We start from the raw sequence: 17218 nt of genomic DNA, 5'->3' as shown, positions 1-17218 counted from the left end.
GGTTCAAATGGTGATTTCTGTCCTGAATGAACATCTTGTCTAACCAGATCTCATTTTAACAAAACTGAACTACCTATGATCCTTCCTTTGTGTAGAAGAGTAGTATAAAGAAGGTTCTTGGTCAGGCACAAGAAGTATGGCACATTATGTAGTTGATTATGATTAGATTTATTGCCAATACAGTATCTAAATATTGCCAAAGCAGTATACAATATAAGCATGTAATAATATATATGCATACTATAACCAGCTTATATTATAACCAGCTAGAAATGTACAGGTTTACAGTCTTTGGCCTTGCAGAATGCACAATGGCAAAGCATCAAAGCACCTGTGGAGCTGCTTTAGGATTTTATCTCTTTATCTGACTGGACTTTGGTGCTTTTACTCACCTGCCCAAAAGTGAGTGTTCCTCCTCTTTGGGCTGGATGTACCCTGGAGGCATCCCTTCCAGGAGAGAGGGATCTGCCTGGAAGCTGCCTGAATCCTGGGAGACCAGTTTGCCCAGCTGGCCCAGTCTCCAGCAGTATTTTAAACACTTTTGCAGGTTGATGTGTGCCAAAGTCAGTTGAAATCGTTGCACCTCCCTGTTTCTGAAATTCATCATCATGGGAACATCCAGACAGCTCCTCCTGGAATGCTCACTGGGTGTTCTTATCTTAGTACCATTCTCACTTGGTATTCTTATCTTAGGACAAATCATATTTCCCATTGGACACAATTGTAAAGGAGAGGGGTGTGTATGGGGAAGGGCACACTTGAGGACCTGACTAACGTATCTCAGTCACACTTTGGCAAAGAATCTTGTTATTGGGATGGAGCTAGGAGCAAGGGGTGCTGGGGCAGGTCAGGCCTAAGCAAAGCTCATACTGCTTTGCCTAAGGGAGCCAAGTGTCCAGGAGGAGAAACTGTACAGCTAATTAACCCTGGAGCGACTGCACCCGGGTGTGTCTGCCAAGGCATGAACCACTGTGAGACTCTGTACTGAGTAACAGAGCCACATACCTCACCAAACAAGGCAGAAGAGCAGCATTTGGGTGAGAATGAAATGGCCCTCTTCACCCAGACACAGAAAAAGAAATGCACTTTTCAAAATTATTGTAAATATCATATTACTCTAGCAAAACCACCTTCATCAAAATAATCATTTTATGCTTGTGGGTGACAAGAAACATTTATGAGAAAAATGGTTAAATTTAGAAATTCTTTTTCCTGAGTGAGTGCCATTCATTTTAGAAGATAGATGACAAATTAGTGTCATGGTGTGTAGAGACTGTCTAGTTCTTCATGGCCTTGGAAGACTTGTGGCTTCTTAGCAGTGAAAATTGAAAGTGTCTACAACACAGTGCTATTCAGAAACGACTCTCCCCATTTTCCTGACATGCTTGTTAACATGTATATGGCGGACATATCCTGCCTGTGTTCTTTAAAAACTCCTTCTTCTTCTTCCTGAAAGTGTCAGATGAACTGGGGACTGCAGTGTAAATATGGGGGAATGGGTTTTTCCATACCCTCACTCTGCATTCGCATAGTGTCAGTCTGTATGCAGAATGGTCACTCAAAGTTGTAATTTAGTAATTGAGAGCAAAAAGGATAATTATTTCCTTCTTCCTTGCTGTTTTTTTAGTCTTATGTACTGATCATATGGGTTGTTTGGGGTTTTTTATGCAAATTTTCTTTTGGTAGGAATGAAAATAAGTATTTTTAACATATGAGGCCCTTGATGTTGAAACAGAAAAGTTTGGGTTCTTGGTTAATATTTATTAAGTTTCATCATCAGATTTTATTGGTGAGAAATGTTCTAGAATGTTGTAATTCATCATGAGAACAATAACATATGTCAAATTAGAGCAATGGTTGGGTAAAAGTAGCAAAATCAGGTATATGAGATCACATCCTGTTCACTGTAGCTGTTGCTGAGCAGTGCTCAAACAGACTGAGAGCCTTCTCTATGAGTAGCATGGGGTGCACAAGAGGATAGAGACCTCTGTATCCTCTGGGATATCCTCTGTACCCTGGGGTCTGTATCCCCCTCTTGGGAGGGGATACAGACCCCAGCTGACCAAAGAGACACCCCACACCATATGATGCTGTGCTCAGCAATAAAACTTTGGGGGAAAAAAAGGAAGGCATAGCGAATGGTCAGAGCGATGGTGTCTGCCTTCCCAAGTAATTATGACATGTGGTGGAACTCTGCCTTCCTGAAAGTGACTGAACACCTGCCTGCTGATGTGAAGTAGCCATGAAGTGATTTTGCTTTGTTTATTTGAAAGGCTTTGCTTTACCTATTAAACTGTCTTTGTGATTCTTTGTCTCAACTCACAAATTTTCTCATTTTTTTACCCTTCCTGTTCTTCCCTGCTTCCTGCAGCAGGGAACAGTGTGAATGGCTGTGTGGGGGGCTGTGCTGCCTGCTCAGATTAACCCACAAGTGTGCTTTTTGGCACCCAGTGTGGGGCCAGAGGGGTTGAAGATAATGAGAGATTTGATAGGAATGCACTCCACTGGATTTACAGCTGTTAAAGCTGTTTGAGCTATTTATTGGCAGGCTGCTGCTCTCACCAGAGAACTTGCTTGCTTTGCGCTATATTAGAATGGAGCGATTGTGGTTGCCATATGCTATAGTCCTTATCTTCTCTTTCCTGTGCCTAGGAACATTTTGATAACACCACTGGCCACGTGCCTGGGCTGACAGATGGCCTGGTCATTACTGCTGTTCCTGTACTGCTGTAGGCATGTTGTAACTATAGTCTGAACTCAGGTTCAGGTGAGCTCTGAATAACACCAGGCTGGAGCAGGTAAACCCCAAAGTGTCTGGGGTTGTGGATATGTCCATAGCAGAGCAGTTAAACCCTTAAATTATAGAATCATAGAATCATTTAGGTTGGAAAAGACTGCTAAGTCCACCATTAAATCATGTTCCTAAGCACCACATGTACATGTCTTAAATACCTGCAAGGATGGTGACTCAGCCATGCCCCAATGCTTGACAATACTTTCGAGGAAGAAATTTTTCCTAAGAGCAACCTGAGGCCTTTTCCTCTTGTCCTGTTACTTGGTAACTGGAAGAAGAGGCCCACCTGGCTACAACCTCCTTTCAGTAGTTGCAGAGAGTGATAAATTTCCTTCTTAAGCCTCCTTTTCTCCAGGTTAAACACCTCCAGCTCCCTCAGCCATTTCTCCTAAGACTTGTGTTCCAGACCCTTCCTCAGCTCCACTGCCCTTCTCTGGACGCGCTCCAGCACCTCAATGTCTTTCTTACAGTGAGGGGCCCAGAACTGGACACGGCACTGGAGGTGTGGCCTCACCAGTGCTGAGAACAGGAGGATGATCCCTGCCCCAGTCCTGCTGGCCATTCTATTGCTGATCCCAGCCGGGATGCCACTGGCCTTCTTGGCTACCTGGGCACACACTGGCTCATGTCCAGCTGCTGTTGACCAGTACCCTAAGGTCCTCTTCTGCAGAGCAGCTTTCCAATCAAGGGAAAGTCTGCAGCCTGGGAGTAAGTCCATACCAGTATGGTAAGAGGAGGAGTTAATTAAGGAACCTTATAGCCTCCTTCAAGGGTCCCAGGTGTAGAAATTGAAGTGGAAACAATGTTTAAGTGTTGTAACTCATTGTTTTAGTTGCGTGTTGTATGGGAAGCACTATAGCAGAAGCCGCATGAGCAGAGGGTGAGCATCACAACCTACAGGTTTTACCCAACATGAATAGGTTTTGGCAACCAGTAGCTCCTCACAACACACCTCCATTCCTGAGAAATCACCACAAGAGATGGAACCCTGGTCATGGAAGAAGGGAACTCAATGGGCGTTTAACAGGGGTAAAACATCTCGTAGAGTAAGAGAGTGATATCTGTCTGTAAATTAAAGGACGATGATGATGATGATGTGTGTGTGTGTGAGTGTGATTAATGGGGAGGTACTGTATAATGTGGGACTTAAGCATAATACAAATTGTATAGAATAAGATTACAAATTTGGGTTGCAGTGGAGGTAATTTTCTTCATACCAACTTGTATAGATTCAAGCTTTGGATTTTTTTATATAATTATAAACATTATAAATTTGATTATTATAAGTTGCAGCTCATGTGATGCTCAAATTTGGATTCAGAACAACATCTGAATAGTTACATATACATCATAGTCCTAGTAGGCTTTCAAGGTACATTTTCATAACAGCCAATCCTTCCAGTAACCACCAAGATGAAAAACAAATAGATTTTAAATTGTACTTAAACAAAACCTTTTTATTTTTTTATTGAATTTTATTTGGCTGTATACATTTTGTTTTTAATTAGCACAGTTATAAGTGCTGGGAATAGAACGGTGTAAGAAGGGGAAAGAAGTTGAGACAAAGATGGATTGAAACTAACAGGGAGAAATCCTCTGATGCTAAATAAGGAAAGAGATCTGAATACATAGGCGTGACACAGAACACGAAATAAGAAACCGTCTCCTTTCGTACTGGTTTCGTTTATTTAACACTTTCTTTGAGGATAAATTCTCTGGATGACAAGCTTTTAACCAAATAGTTGAGTACTTGAGTATTTTAGCGTTTTATTGCTTAGCAACACTTAATTCTAATCTTCACTTAAGTGTTTGCCTAATGCCGTTCTTATCTTGAACAGACAGGTTCCCTAAACGCAGATAAGTGTTTTTCAGCCTTTGACCTTTCAGAGTAGTTTTCCTGCTTGCTTTGGCTTCCTGCAAGCCTAACACGGATGCAAGAGCTGAGATCTCATAAAAAGACCTATGAGCAAAGTACTAGAACTCTTGAAGAAGGAGTAGCCTCTCACTTGCAGCTGACACAGCTGGGGGAGTGAGGAAAGCAGGAGACGCAGACGAGTGGCAGACCTCGACAAAATGGAACTTGAGGATCACAGAGAATATCCAGAGGAGATGTCTTTAAAATCAGAAGAGTATGTGAAGAAAAAAACCGTCTTGAAATACAAAGTCATCTGTGCTGTAAGTAGGTGCTGCTCTTCAGGGCTGCCACTTTAACAATTCTAAATCTGCAGGATATTTTGAAGTTTCATTGTATCAGTATAATCATTTGGGGTAGCTTAGTAATTGGTAGTTAAAATTTTACTGTATGAGTGTGTCACTGAAACTGCACTAGCTTCACTGGCACATTTCTAAAGTTCTTCTAGTACCTATGAAGCGATTTTTTTTACTGGGAGTTTTTGCTGTACTTCATTAACCTGACAGTTCTTCTGCATAGTGAAGACATTGCTTTGATACTTTGTTTTAGATATTGTCTCAAAACAGATGTGTTTGTGGCCAAAGCAACCACACTTTCTTTTTGCTTACTTTTGTATCTTTATATTTGTCATTAACAAAACAGAACCTATAGTCAAGTCATTGGCAAAAAACACTCAGGAAGCAAGGCATGGGAAAAGCCTAATGAAATGTTTTGTACAGTATTTTCAGTCCAACATCTCAAATATCGTGTCAACTCTTCACCTCTTCCCTGAGGCTTTAAGAGCTATGCAGCTGCCTTGTAAACAATAAAGTATAGGCTTTTTGTTAAGTTTTTAAAATATTTTCATGTATCTTCTGTTTGTGACCACAATAGAAACAAGGATTAAATATGTATATATGTTTGCACAAGCTCTTGCATTTGTAAATTGAAATTTAGAGAAAACTACAAATACTGATTTTAGAAAAACTTGCAACTTAATTTTGAAAACAGCCCTATAAAAAAGAGAGTCAAGCTACTGTGCTTTTCCGCTCTATGTCATCAGAACAATTTCACGTAGTACAATTTCCTATTTAAGGCTGCATTGTGCAAGGATTGCATAAAATATGAGGGAAATACTGGAAACTGTGAAAAAAAAAAGATGAAATATCAGACATATTTTTCCTAAAGTCATCAATTAAAAATGAGTCATGAGAAAGAATGTGGGAAAACTGCATAACTATAAAGAAAAGTAAATTATACCTTCAAGAGGTACTTGGAAGAGTAAAGTGAGAAATTTAAGTATCCTAAAACATATTCATTCTTTCAGATGTGCTAGTTTTCAAATGCCTGCTTATGCAAAACTCACAATCTACATATTGGAGGTGTAAAATGTTAATATTCCACACAATTTATGTTTTTGCTAAATCTAATGCATGAAATACTTTCTTGGCAACTTCTTCCTGAAACTTTAGGCAGAGGAGTCACATTGTAAGTCCTCCAGCAAACAGAGCATATGCCCTAGGAACAACTTTTCTAAGAATAAGTAGTTGTAATTCTGAATTTGGTCATAGAAGTTAGCTGTGGAAAGCCTGAGAATTTGAATAGGTGCTCCAAAGTTATTTCACCTGAAGAATGAATGTCCCAAAATCAAGGGTGTTTATGTAAATGTTATAATAAATGCATCATCTTATCTGTATACCCAATAGGAATTCTTGGGTTTTACTTCAGCTGTCTTGAAGAAGTGGAAATGTTTGTTGCTATAGTAGCTGTATTTTAACTTGTACTTCAATTTAGTAGGATCGATTTATTTCAATTACAAATGTGAGTTTTAGTCAAATGAAGGGTAAAACCACAGTGTCTTTGAGGTGAAAAGTACATGCCCCGGTGATTAGGCTTATCTGTGCTCAGTGAAACACTTGGCAGTGTTAGCCTCCCCGCCCAGAAAGAGTGCCTGCTGGTCTAGCCCAAAAGAACACCCTAACACCCTTATTCTCAGAGCCTGCTGTCTGGTTGTAGGATTAAACTGCTGCCTTCACACCTGAGGTCTCTCTTCAGGGGACTTCAGCATTTCTGCTAGTTTGGGTAATCTTTCCACACATCCTTACTCCATCTGTCTCTCTCATCCAGTTCTCTCACCAGTCCCATTTCCACTCCTTTTGAGGTACATCTGTACAAAAACCTGTGAGTAAGTAGCGGGAAGAAAGTAAAGTTGAGAAGGAGAAAGTATGAAGGAAGTAACTATGGCATTGCTAGTGTTTGGTGCTGCCAGAGAAATAAATCAGTTGTACACCCACCTGAGAACTGAGCAGCCCTCCCTGCTGCCACACTTTGGCCCAGCACCTGCAAGGCAGGACAGGCAGCAACAAAGATAAGGGATGCATGGGCAGTTGTTCTCAGTTCCTTAAAATTGCTGTAGTCTCAGAGAAGAGGCTCCATTACAATTATACTGAGCTTGAGAGTAATCCTCCCTCATTTCTACTTTATTTTTAACCTTAGTACTTCCAGGAATCAGCTGTTTGATTACTGGAAATGGCAGAAGACAAAAGCTCTGAGGCTAAAATGGGACATAAACTGGGCTTTTTCATGGTGATTTTTTCTGTGATATGCATTTTCTTTCCCATGATTATCTTAGCGAAGAGTAAAGTGAACATATCACAAAATACTCTGAGAAGGTTGCCACTTTTCTCTGCACCTTTCAGCCAGCATGAATTGCCATTTGTCTTTGGTCTATTGAGCTTTGTGTCTATTGATGAATAGAGGCTTTCTCAGCTCTCCCCCAGTCTCCCAAAAGTTATGCTGCTTTCTGTTATGGAGTTTCCTTGGGCTGTTAGTCTCCTTCCAATTTCCTCTAACCTTACAAACGAGGTGACTTATTTTAAGAAACTGGCATGTGAAATTTTACACTTGCAGCCTCAATCCAGCTAAATTTCTTAAGAAATCCTTGTGATCATATCAGGTAAATACAGAAGACAAATAAAAGTGATTGCCTTTATTTGTACAGGCAAAGCCTATGCAAAACAGAGAAATACACTGATTACTTCCTGCTTTCTTTTCTCCAGCAAAGTTTTCCTCAATTACAACATCACAACAGGCCACAGGTTAAAAGTGCAGCATTAGGACCTCAGATTCTAAGGTTATAACTATTGTGCCTCTCTTATCTTCAGGCTCAAATTTTGATTAAGAACTTCAGAGAAATGATTAGTTCTTAAATCATGCATTCATAGAAATATTAGTAAGAGTTAATTTCTAATAAACAAAACAATTTATCACAGTTGTAACGTTGGTTTCCCTGTGTCTGTGTGACAGGTTCTGCTGTGTGCTTTGGTGGTTGTATCCCTGGGACTAGGTTTAGGACTAGGACTCAACCGTGGAAACCAGGAGCAAGGTATGTTTATGATACTTTCAGCATAATTACCAACGATCTGGATCTGGCAAAGGCTTTCAGCAAAGGCTCTTTTATATAGTGTAATGTAAATGATCTGTGAAAAGTCACCACCTGTGAAAATAAAGTTCTTGCGAAGTTCTTTCCAGTTCGATTGTATAAAAACTGAACACTCACAATCTATACTTGAAAAACGTATCCTAAATCACCAACTGACTTGCTGAATCTTTCCAAATGTCTGAAGCCTAGTTCGTGGCACACTGGAAGCTTTATTAAGTTATCACTTCCTGAAAATTTGGGATATGTTATCCTATTATATATATTTATATATATAATTATTGCAATTATCCTATTATATATAATTATATATTAATATATCCTATTATATATAATTATTACTTAAACAATATTTCATGAAAGTAATATCATAGGATCATCTTCAGTATATTTGTCATAGTTCAGTGGGCTGATGCTAAAACAGATTATGAATATTCTTTGAGAACTTGAGACTCTGTAAAGCTACAGTAAAAAGGGGGTAGTGGCTTGATTCAATGGAATGGTATTTTTTAGTTAGGAAATAAAAGTAATGTTTGATGTCAGGGGGTCAGCCTAGGTGAGAACAAACAAATGCAGCACACTGTGAATTAAATAAAACACCTTCTTTAGAATCAACACAATAGTAATACCTTCTGGAGGAGTTCAAGGAAGCACATTCTCATTGCACATTTCTCATTGCTAATCAACACATATTGTACTTGTTTTCCTAGTAGCTCATCAAGTCTTAGACCCTTCTGAAGACTTTCAATAGCATGGGCCCTAGCAAATAAGAAGAAATGGAACCGTAATTGGGTTTTGATAATTTGAAAATTATTTTAGCTCTGCATTGGCTCTGCAAAGTGGAGTACAGAGAATGTGGATACAAGGCTTGTCCATGTGGAGGCTGGTGTGGAACTCTGAGTGATCTTTGGAGATTTGGGGTTTTCTTCAGGTGTCCTCAGGAGACCCAGAGCTGTCCCTTCACCCTGCTCAAAGGTGTCAGAGATGTGTTGTGGAATACTTGTCTCAACTTTCAATGCCAGGCCCGTATTTTGGACCCTTTTCTTTGTTTTAATTAGAATAGCTCAACATACAGATTTTTAAGGGACATGATAATGATAAAGTAGCAGAGATATTGTCAGAGTCCTGAGTGCTCCAATAAGCTTTATGGATTGTCAGAGTCTTGAGTGCTCCAATAAGCTTTTTGAATGTCTCCAGGAAAGGAGATTCCCCTGGGCTGTCCCCACCTTGCCCAGGGCCCCACTGCCCCTGTCCAAGCACTGTCCCAGCAAGGATGGCTCCAGCTTGCCCCAACCTTGCCCTGCTCAGCATGAGTCCTGCTGATCCAGTCCCGTCCATGGGCCAACAACCTGGCCTTGACCTGTCCCTGTTGTCACAGAAGTACCAGTGCCTGGTGTGGGGCTGCCCTTGTGCTGCCTCACCTGCCCTGCTCCAGGCTGGAGTGGTGGGATGGCTCCTGATTGCTGCCCCTGGGGAGCCCCCATGGCTCTGGTACCCTGCCCTGAGGGAGCTTCTGTCCCATGCAGGTCTATTACAGAACATCCAAAATGGGAATCAGTCCTCCTCTTTTATTTCAGACCGAGAAATGAGCAGGGGAGATGCCACTCTCCCCTTCCTCATGCAGGCAGAGTGGTGTGGGAATCCATAAAATCAGAGGGTTTTGGGAAAGCTGCAAAAGGCAGGCCTCAGAGACAGCAGAACTGTGATTAGAGCTAAGCAGTACCCATGAGATAAGTCAGTAGAAAAAATTATGTAAAAAGTAGAAAAGTAAGGACAAATAGAACAATGGTCTGTGTATTAACGCTTGTCTAGAATAACTACCTAAGCTGCAGAAAAGTATATCTAGCAAGATATTAGGAAGTTTTAAGCTTAATAATGGAGCTCTGTGCATTGTGTTTTAAGGCTTAGAAGCAGGTATGGTATTTGAAATAAGCGAGCGTTGTTTTAACAGAAGGTACTTGTGCTTATAGCAGTTAGATAAAACTACTGTCAATATGCTTTTACTTTGTGTGATTAGTAAAAAACTTTTCAAGTAAGTTGTACATTAAGTTCTTTGTCTGCTGCCTGAGATGTGAGCTGATAGCATCTTCTTCCCATTGTTGTAACCATGTAATAAGACTGATGCTAGAAAATAAAACAGCTCAAGCCACGTTCCTAGCAGTCCCGTCCCGTTTGTGATTTGTACATAGCCCCCAGCCAGCAATAAGTGGGACACCCTGGCATTGCTCCTGTGCCAGTGGTCCTGCAGAGACCTGTTGCAGAAACAGCCCTGCCCCAGGCTTTGGGCCAGCATGGTCCCAACAGCTGCCAGACCTTCAGCTCCCAGAGGGATTCCTACAGCCTTGCTTCCACCCTGTTGGCCCGTGTGCTGAGGACCATATTGGAAAATGGCTAGGGAATCAGATTTGGGGAATTATTCAGCACATCTCTCTCTGCAGCCCGTATCCATGATGGGGGATAGGGTTATCTGAGCACTCAGCCTCACTGCCTTCTCCCTACAGTCAGCTGCAGACACAAGTGCAGTGAGCCACACAGGAAAGATGTGCCTGGCTGCCAGTGTGACAGCGGCTGCAAGGAGCGTCAGGACTGCTGCTGGGACTATGAGGACACCTGCGTAGAGCCAAGTAAGTTCCTCTCCAGGCAGTGCTCACTGGTGTCCATTTTATTTTGAATTTTTTTCTTCATGTGACTGGAATAGAAAATGGGTAATTGTCATGTTTATGCAGATACACAGAAGTCATGCCACATTTCCTAGGGAGGGAAATGTGACAAAAATCACAAAATCACAGAATAGTTAAGGTTGGAATGGACCACTGGAGGTAATCTAGTTGAACCTCCCTGCTGAAGCAAGATCCTAGAACATACTCATAAGGCTTGTGTCCAGGTGGCTTTTGAATGTCTCCAGGAAAGGAGATTCCACAACCTCTCTGAGTAATCTTTCCAGTGCTCTGTCACCCTCATAGTAAAGTTATTCTTCCTGTTCAGGTTGATGTGGTACAGTCAAGCTGCCTCTGTAACAGGTGGCTAGAGAGCTGTAACTTGGTGACCTGGCAGGACACAAAATCTTCCTGCATCTTTCTCAAATCAGACCCTTGTATTTTTGCCCCTTATTGATAACCAGAGCATTTGCCATGCATATTTCATTGCACTTACAAAGCTGAAGATGAGCATGAGCAGAAATAATGGGTTATCTTTAAACAGGGACCTTGAAGCGGCCCTGTTGTGCCACCACCTCTTGCACATTTGAAAATAAGGGGGTGTGTCCCAGTCAGTTGTGCTCTCCAGCCTCATGCAGACCTTGGTGGGTGCCTGGGATGGGAGGAGTCCACTCATCTTCCAGGGGAATAGCCTGGTTCTGCATTGAGGCCAGGCTCCTCTCCAGTTACTGTTCTGCTTTCCCAGCAGCTGCTCAGACATTTCCTCATCCCTATTACTTTTTCTGCCCACTTCAGCCCTTACTTCTCTTTTTTTTCTCTCTGCTGTAACTCATGTGCAAGAGCATGAAAAAGATCAGTTTGCTTCTCTTTCTCCTCTGTAAACGAAATAGGGAGTAGTGGTTTTTTTTGTTTTGTTTTGTTTGGTTTGGTTTGTTTTTTTTCCCTAGATCTTTTTGGAAAGATGGAAGGCTTTGAGGGAGATGACTTTGGGGATACCTTTGTAAAATAAATTATTTTATGACTCTGTGTTACTGTTCAGTGGCCAAAGAAATTGTCTTTTTGCATTGAATAAAATGTTGAGTTTTCTTTCCAGAGCAAACTTCTAAAGCAACTCAAACAGTACACATAAATAACAATTTGTTTTTCTTTACCCGTTTGAAGGATTTCCATGCAAAGAAGTTCACATGAGGTGAACTGAATCATAGTTTTTTTCCTTCCAATTTTAAGCCCAATCTTGGATGTGCACTAATTTCCGTTGTGGTGAGACAAGAATACCTGGAAGTCACTGTTCTTGTTCGGATGACTGCTTGCAGAAAAAAGACTGCTGTGTAAATTACTACAGCATTTGCAAAGGTAAATCAAAATCAAAAAGTTTTAGGTATAAATTTTTGCATGAAATAGATAGACAACATTGAAAATATAAAGGTAGATGAATTTGTTTCTCAAGACCAGGGTCTGACTGGCATTTTGAAAAATTAATATTTTGAGATGAAGATTTTGGTATTTTTCATTGTGAAAAATGCTGTTTCTGCAGGACGCTGTGAATTATGTCATTCATGAGATAGACAGAATGATTTGGATATTGCAGAAGTATACCATGTGGGGGCTTTGGATTATTTCCTTTTATTCTTTTTTTTTCTTCTTTTTTTCCCTCCAAAATAGATGGAGACAATATGAAGTATATATTGTAGTAGTCATCTCTAATTTAAAATTTCCCATCCTTTTTATTACAAATCTGGTTTTAGATTGGATTTCTTACGTTTTACTTATTTTTGAATATCTTTGTTCATGGATAATTGTTTGATACTGGCTCCAGCTAAACACAGAAAGAATAGTGCAGGTATAATTCAGTTATAGGAATGACACTTGAGGAGTATGATGATGACATGGTATCTGTTATCAGAATTCCTTTGCATTGCGGAAGGGGATAAATCTAAGGCAACTCCTGCAAAATTATAATTGTTAACTAAATGTAGATTAAAGCTAAAAAAAGTTAAACCACAACATACAGAAAGAAATGAAGTACTAAAGGGAGCCCTGGGCTTGTCTCTAAGTGTGTCAGTGGTACGCAGAAAAGGAAAAAGGAATAAGTAGCCCAGTGTGGACAGGATACAGTTTAAATATTTTTAATTTAAAACTCAATAAAAGGCTAAGCTTTCATAGTGTTTTCTTCTTCATTTTGTTTCTTTGCTTTTCTGTGTAGCATATGTTCTTTGTTTTTGACTTGCAGTTGCGAGCACTAGTCCTTTCAGGGTTTGAGGGCTTGATGGGTTGCACCAAATTGTTTCTAAAGTAAAGGTGTCTTTAGATCTAGATTTCTGTTGAAGCAGAAAATGTTACAGGAAGAGCTTTAAAAAGATCATCCAGGCAGCTGCTTTTTTTGGTGGTGGTGGTGGGGTTCAGTGCTAACTCAGTACTTTTTTTTTTCCTTTTAGGTGAAACCTCTTGGGTAGAAGAACCATGTGTGTCTGTTGAAACTCCTCGGTGTCCAGACGGGTAGGATAAAGGAATTTGTCCTCTTAGCAAATAAAATCTTTGCAATGGTCAGAAATACTCCAGTATTCTGGAACAGGTTTTCATATTTATGGAGAGTAAAGTCCCTGCCCTGAGGAATATTCTGTAGAAATGGTTTGTGACTAGGAATGTTTGTTCTTTTTAAAACCTTTGCCATTCATTGATCATTTAGAGTTTAGGGCAGAGTGCAGAAGTTCAAATTCAGATTGAAATTCATCAAAGACCTGGAAAAATTGTTAGAGTTATCTCAAGGTTCATTTATCACAAATTGTTCATAGTCCATTTTATGTTACCGTATTGTATCTTTGACAACTCAGATAAGTCACCTTATGCAGTCTGTAATAACAGATAGAATCCGTGACTGCAATTCTTTAGGCAACAGAGTTATTCAGGGGATTTTGCTCCAATTATTTGCAGGAAGAAAGGTAGCTATGAAGATAAGACAGCTATGAAGTAGCTGTATATCTGCAAATGCTGAAAAAATATTGCTATTTGTGCAGGATTTCAGAGTAGTGGGTAGAGGCTAGACAGAAACAACATTTAAAAGTTGTCCTTGAAGAAAGATTAATTAATTTCTGGTTCAGTTATGGTATTTGTGTCATTATCCGTGATTTTATTTGATTTTACTTCCAACTTAGTTAATTATAACAGTAAGACCATTAGCATTGTGACATCTCTGTGGTTCCTGCATGCACCTCCCAAAATAGGTATCAAAGTACACTTTTTAGGTTAACAAATAACTTATTGAGTTAACAGAGTTTTGTAGGCTAAAGCTTGGAAAGTAGTGGAGAGGGGCTTCTTTAAGTGCTGTACACCACTTTGCAGTATAAAGATCCATTTAATTTCAGTTTCAAATCAGTGAGCTGTTTTATGCAGACTGTCTTTGTACAAACTATTGATGCTAGTGTGCTTCTGTGTTTTGGAAAGACCACTGTTAATAAGAACAAACTGGGATAGTGATTACTGCCTGATGGCAATATGTAACTTTTAAAAAGTATTATAACTGAAATGATTTCTTGTATTTTATTCCTCCTCTGGTTTCTTACCAGAAGGATTATTATTATTATTTGCTCTCAATATTGAACAATTTCTTTATCTCACACTGTGTTATTCATTCTGGGATGCATATGAATACACTAGATCCTGCTTATTAAAGCTGAATTTATATTGTTAGAAATCTTAATAAGTCACCAACTCTCCGAACTTCTTTATAATGATAAATTTATATTTTCTTGTAGATTTACTCTCCCACCACTTATCCTTTTTTCAATGGATGGGTTTAGAGCAGAATATTTGGAAACTTGGAGTTCTTTGCTGCCAAATATTGAAAAACTCAGTAAGTTATCAAGGGTCCTTTGACTGTTTTCTTTCAAAGTCTGCATGCAACCTCTCTGGTCCCTTTTGCTACTGTCATGCATACAGGTTGCTCAGCAGTAAAAAAATCACAAACCAGGCCTCTCTCATTAGTTGTATCTTTTCATTATTTTATATATTCTGCATTGCTTCTTATATTTGCACAGCAAACATGACTTTTTTTTTAACAAGGCCTCTAATATTGGTCAACAGCTTTTTATTAAGTGCAGGCTTTGAAATTTACTTTAAAATACTTTTTTTAAAACTGAGAAAAAGTTCCAGATAAGCATTTCCTGCACCCTCAGTACTGCATTAAAAAGTAGCTGAATTGCTGATAAGGAGTGGAACATTGAAGTATAATGCATTGCGTTATGGGGAAATTTTTTTTCAAGTCAGATATTTTAAGATGTTGGTATGTTGACATTATTGCAGTAAGGCTCAAGTAACTTTGAGCCTTAACCATTTTCCAGCATTTCTGAATACTGGAGGAAGAGTAAGTTGAAGATCTTTAGATTGTGCTTTAAAGAGCTCTAAAAAGTGAGACCATTAGTGCATACTTGGTTAAAATTCCTGAATATTGTAGAACTCAGATCTCCAGACACCTGGAAAAAATGTCTCCATATTTAGTAATTTCTTCTCAGCAGCAATAGTCTAAGTTGACGGTATTTGTATCAGTCCTGAGTATGTTACATTATGTTTCTATTGTGCTCCTTTGAAAATTTCACATGCATGTTATGAAGTACTACATTTTATGGAATAGTTAACAATCTTGTTTGAGGATAATGAGAGCATCCAGAAAATTGAGCTTGAACTAATGTGCAAACCTGACTTCTCTGGCTAATTGTTTATTCTGTGACATCATTCTGACTGGATGGAACTTGAATCAGTGAAGGAGTCATGAATGCTGAAATCAGTAGTCAGTTCCAGTCTTTTGAAACAAGGTGAAAAGGGAATGCCAAACTGGAAAAAGGAGCGAATACCATTCTATGTCTCTGTTCCCAAGAAATCCTTTGAAACCAATCTAATTCAGCATTGCTCATATTTGTGGTCAACTTGAGCAATTGTTTATGCACACTCATGCTTATATTTCTCAGAAATCTACAGGAAAGGGAAATTTCTTTCTTTACAAAAGAAAAAATGAAATGTTCATTGGTAGCATAAAACCTTTCCTCTCTATTAACTCCTTTAACCTAGAACTTTCAGTAAAGGTAATCAAGCTTATAGAATATGTACACTATGAATATAGATCCTTTATTGTGCAAGAGAAATCCATAGAAAATTTTGCTGATTTTCTCATATCTTTCAATTATTCAATTATTCAGGCATTCTTCAAATGCTCTTTATTAAGCCTTTGTTTTTTTTTCTGTATCACACTGGAATAGTTTTATTGGAAAAATTCACATTTTCATTGTTTTGGTTGCTTAGTTAAAATCAGCTTCTGTTCTTTGGCTGAAATGCTCTACATCAATGAAAAAAGTGTGTTTTATCATGAATGAAATAATCATCTGGTTACAGCTTAATATAGAACTTTGTCTATGTGAGTTAGATGTAAAAACATCATTAAGGCATCTTCCAGTCTTCATGTATTTGTTTTGTGGGTAAATAAATTGAATCTTACAGTGGATTTAGACATTACAGATGTTTGTGTGCTAAGAACCTTTGATTGATAAAAAAATAATGCAATGTTTGGAGATACAGGTAGGACATCTGGGGTGGGATTCTCTCCTGGGCAGAACATTTGCATTTAGACATATTCTTGGCAGACCAATCCAAATAAATGGAGGATGGAGGAGGAGCATCTGAAGGCCAGACAGGATCATTAAAGATTTCTTAAAGGACCATAGGCCGCCTCTAGGATTTAGGCAGCTGAATTGGGCGTCCAGGTCCACTGACTACAATGGGACAGTAGGCTTAGCTCACAAGGAGACACCAGGATTGTATGAGTCTTGTTTTGGAGTGACATTTCTCCATCTAAAACTGCAGCAACTGATAGTCATGATTTTTGTTTGTTTTTAAGACTGTTAGTTTTCAACTTAAAAAAATATAAGAAAATGTATATTAATACCCTGATCTGTTGCAGAAACATGTGGCACACATTCAAAATACATGAGAGCTGTTTACCCCACAAAAACCTTTCCAAACCACTATACTATTGTCACAGTAAGTGAGAATTTTTGATTTTCCTTTTCATTATCTGGATTACACAGAAAGGATTTTGTGGTGCCTGTGTTTTTGTGGGACGTGGGAACTCATGCTAAGTTATCAGAGAGAGATAGAGATGCTGAGATGGTACATACAGGCATGATCTGTGTGGCTATACATCTTGCTCTGGTCTGTGAGCTGCTTATTCCTGATCCTTGTCAGTTTAATTGGATATGGGTGAGCATGGGTGAGGACGCAGCCTTTTGATGATAGTGTTTGTTAGGGTGGGTTTGGCAGCTGACATGCAGCCACATGACACACAGGGTTCTTAATCTATAGCACATTGGCTTTAATTGGGCTGGGAAGGAAATATGGAAAAGGGAATTTGATGGGCACTCTGATTTCATTGGCAGGAAGACGATCTGTGT

The 17218-nt window shown here is 39.4% G+C and overlaps 1 protein-coding gene across 1 annotated transcript in view; it reads left to right on the top strand.

Moving 5' to 3' along the window:
- Positions 1-4864: 4864 nt before the first annotated feature.
- The window catches only part of ENPP3 (ectonucleotide pyrophosphatase/phosphodiesterase 3), a 34877-nt gene continuing 22523 nt past the window's right edge, over positions 4865-17218 (top strand). Inside the window, exons 1-7 of the mRNA XM_066547001.1 lie at positions 4865-4969; positions 7992-8074; positions 10630-10748; positions 12009-12134; positions 13217-13277; positions 14534-14631; positions 16729-16808. Coding sequence (XP_066403098.1) covers positions 4868-4969; positions 7992-8074; positions 10630-10748; positions 12009-12134; positions 13217-13277; positions 14534-14631; positions 16729-16808 — 669 coding nt within the window. The 5' untranslated portion in view covers positions 4865-4867. The remainder of the gene's footprint in view (positions 4970-7991; positions 8075-10629; positions 10749-12008; positions 12135-13216; positions 13278-14533; positions 14632-16728; positions 16809-17218) is intronic.

This window comes from Molothrus aeneus, chromosome 3, assembly GCF_037042795.1.
Source record: "Molothrus aeneus isolate 106 chromosome 3, BPBGC_Maene_1.0, whole genome shotgun sequence".
Lineage (NCBI taxonomy): Eukaryota > Metazoa > Chordata > Aves > Passeriformes > Icteridae > Molothrus > Molothrus aeneus.
This window is presented reverse-complemented; position numbering and strand designations above follow the sequence as displayed.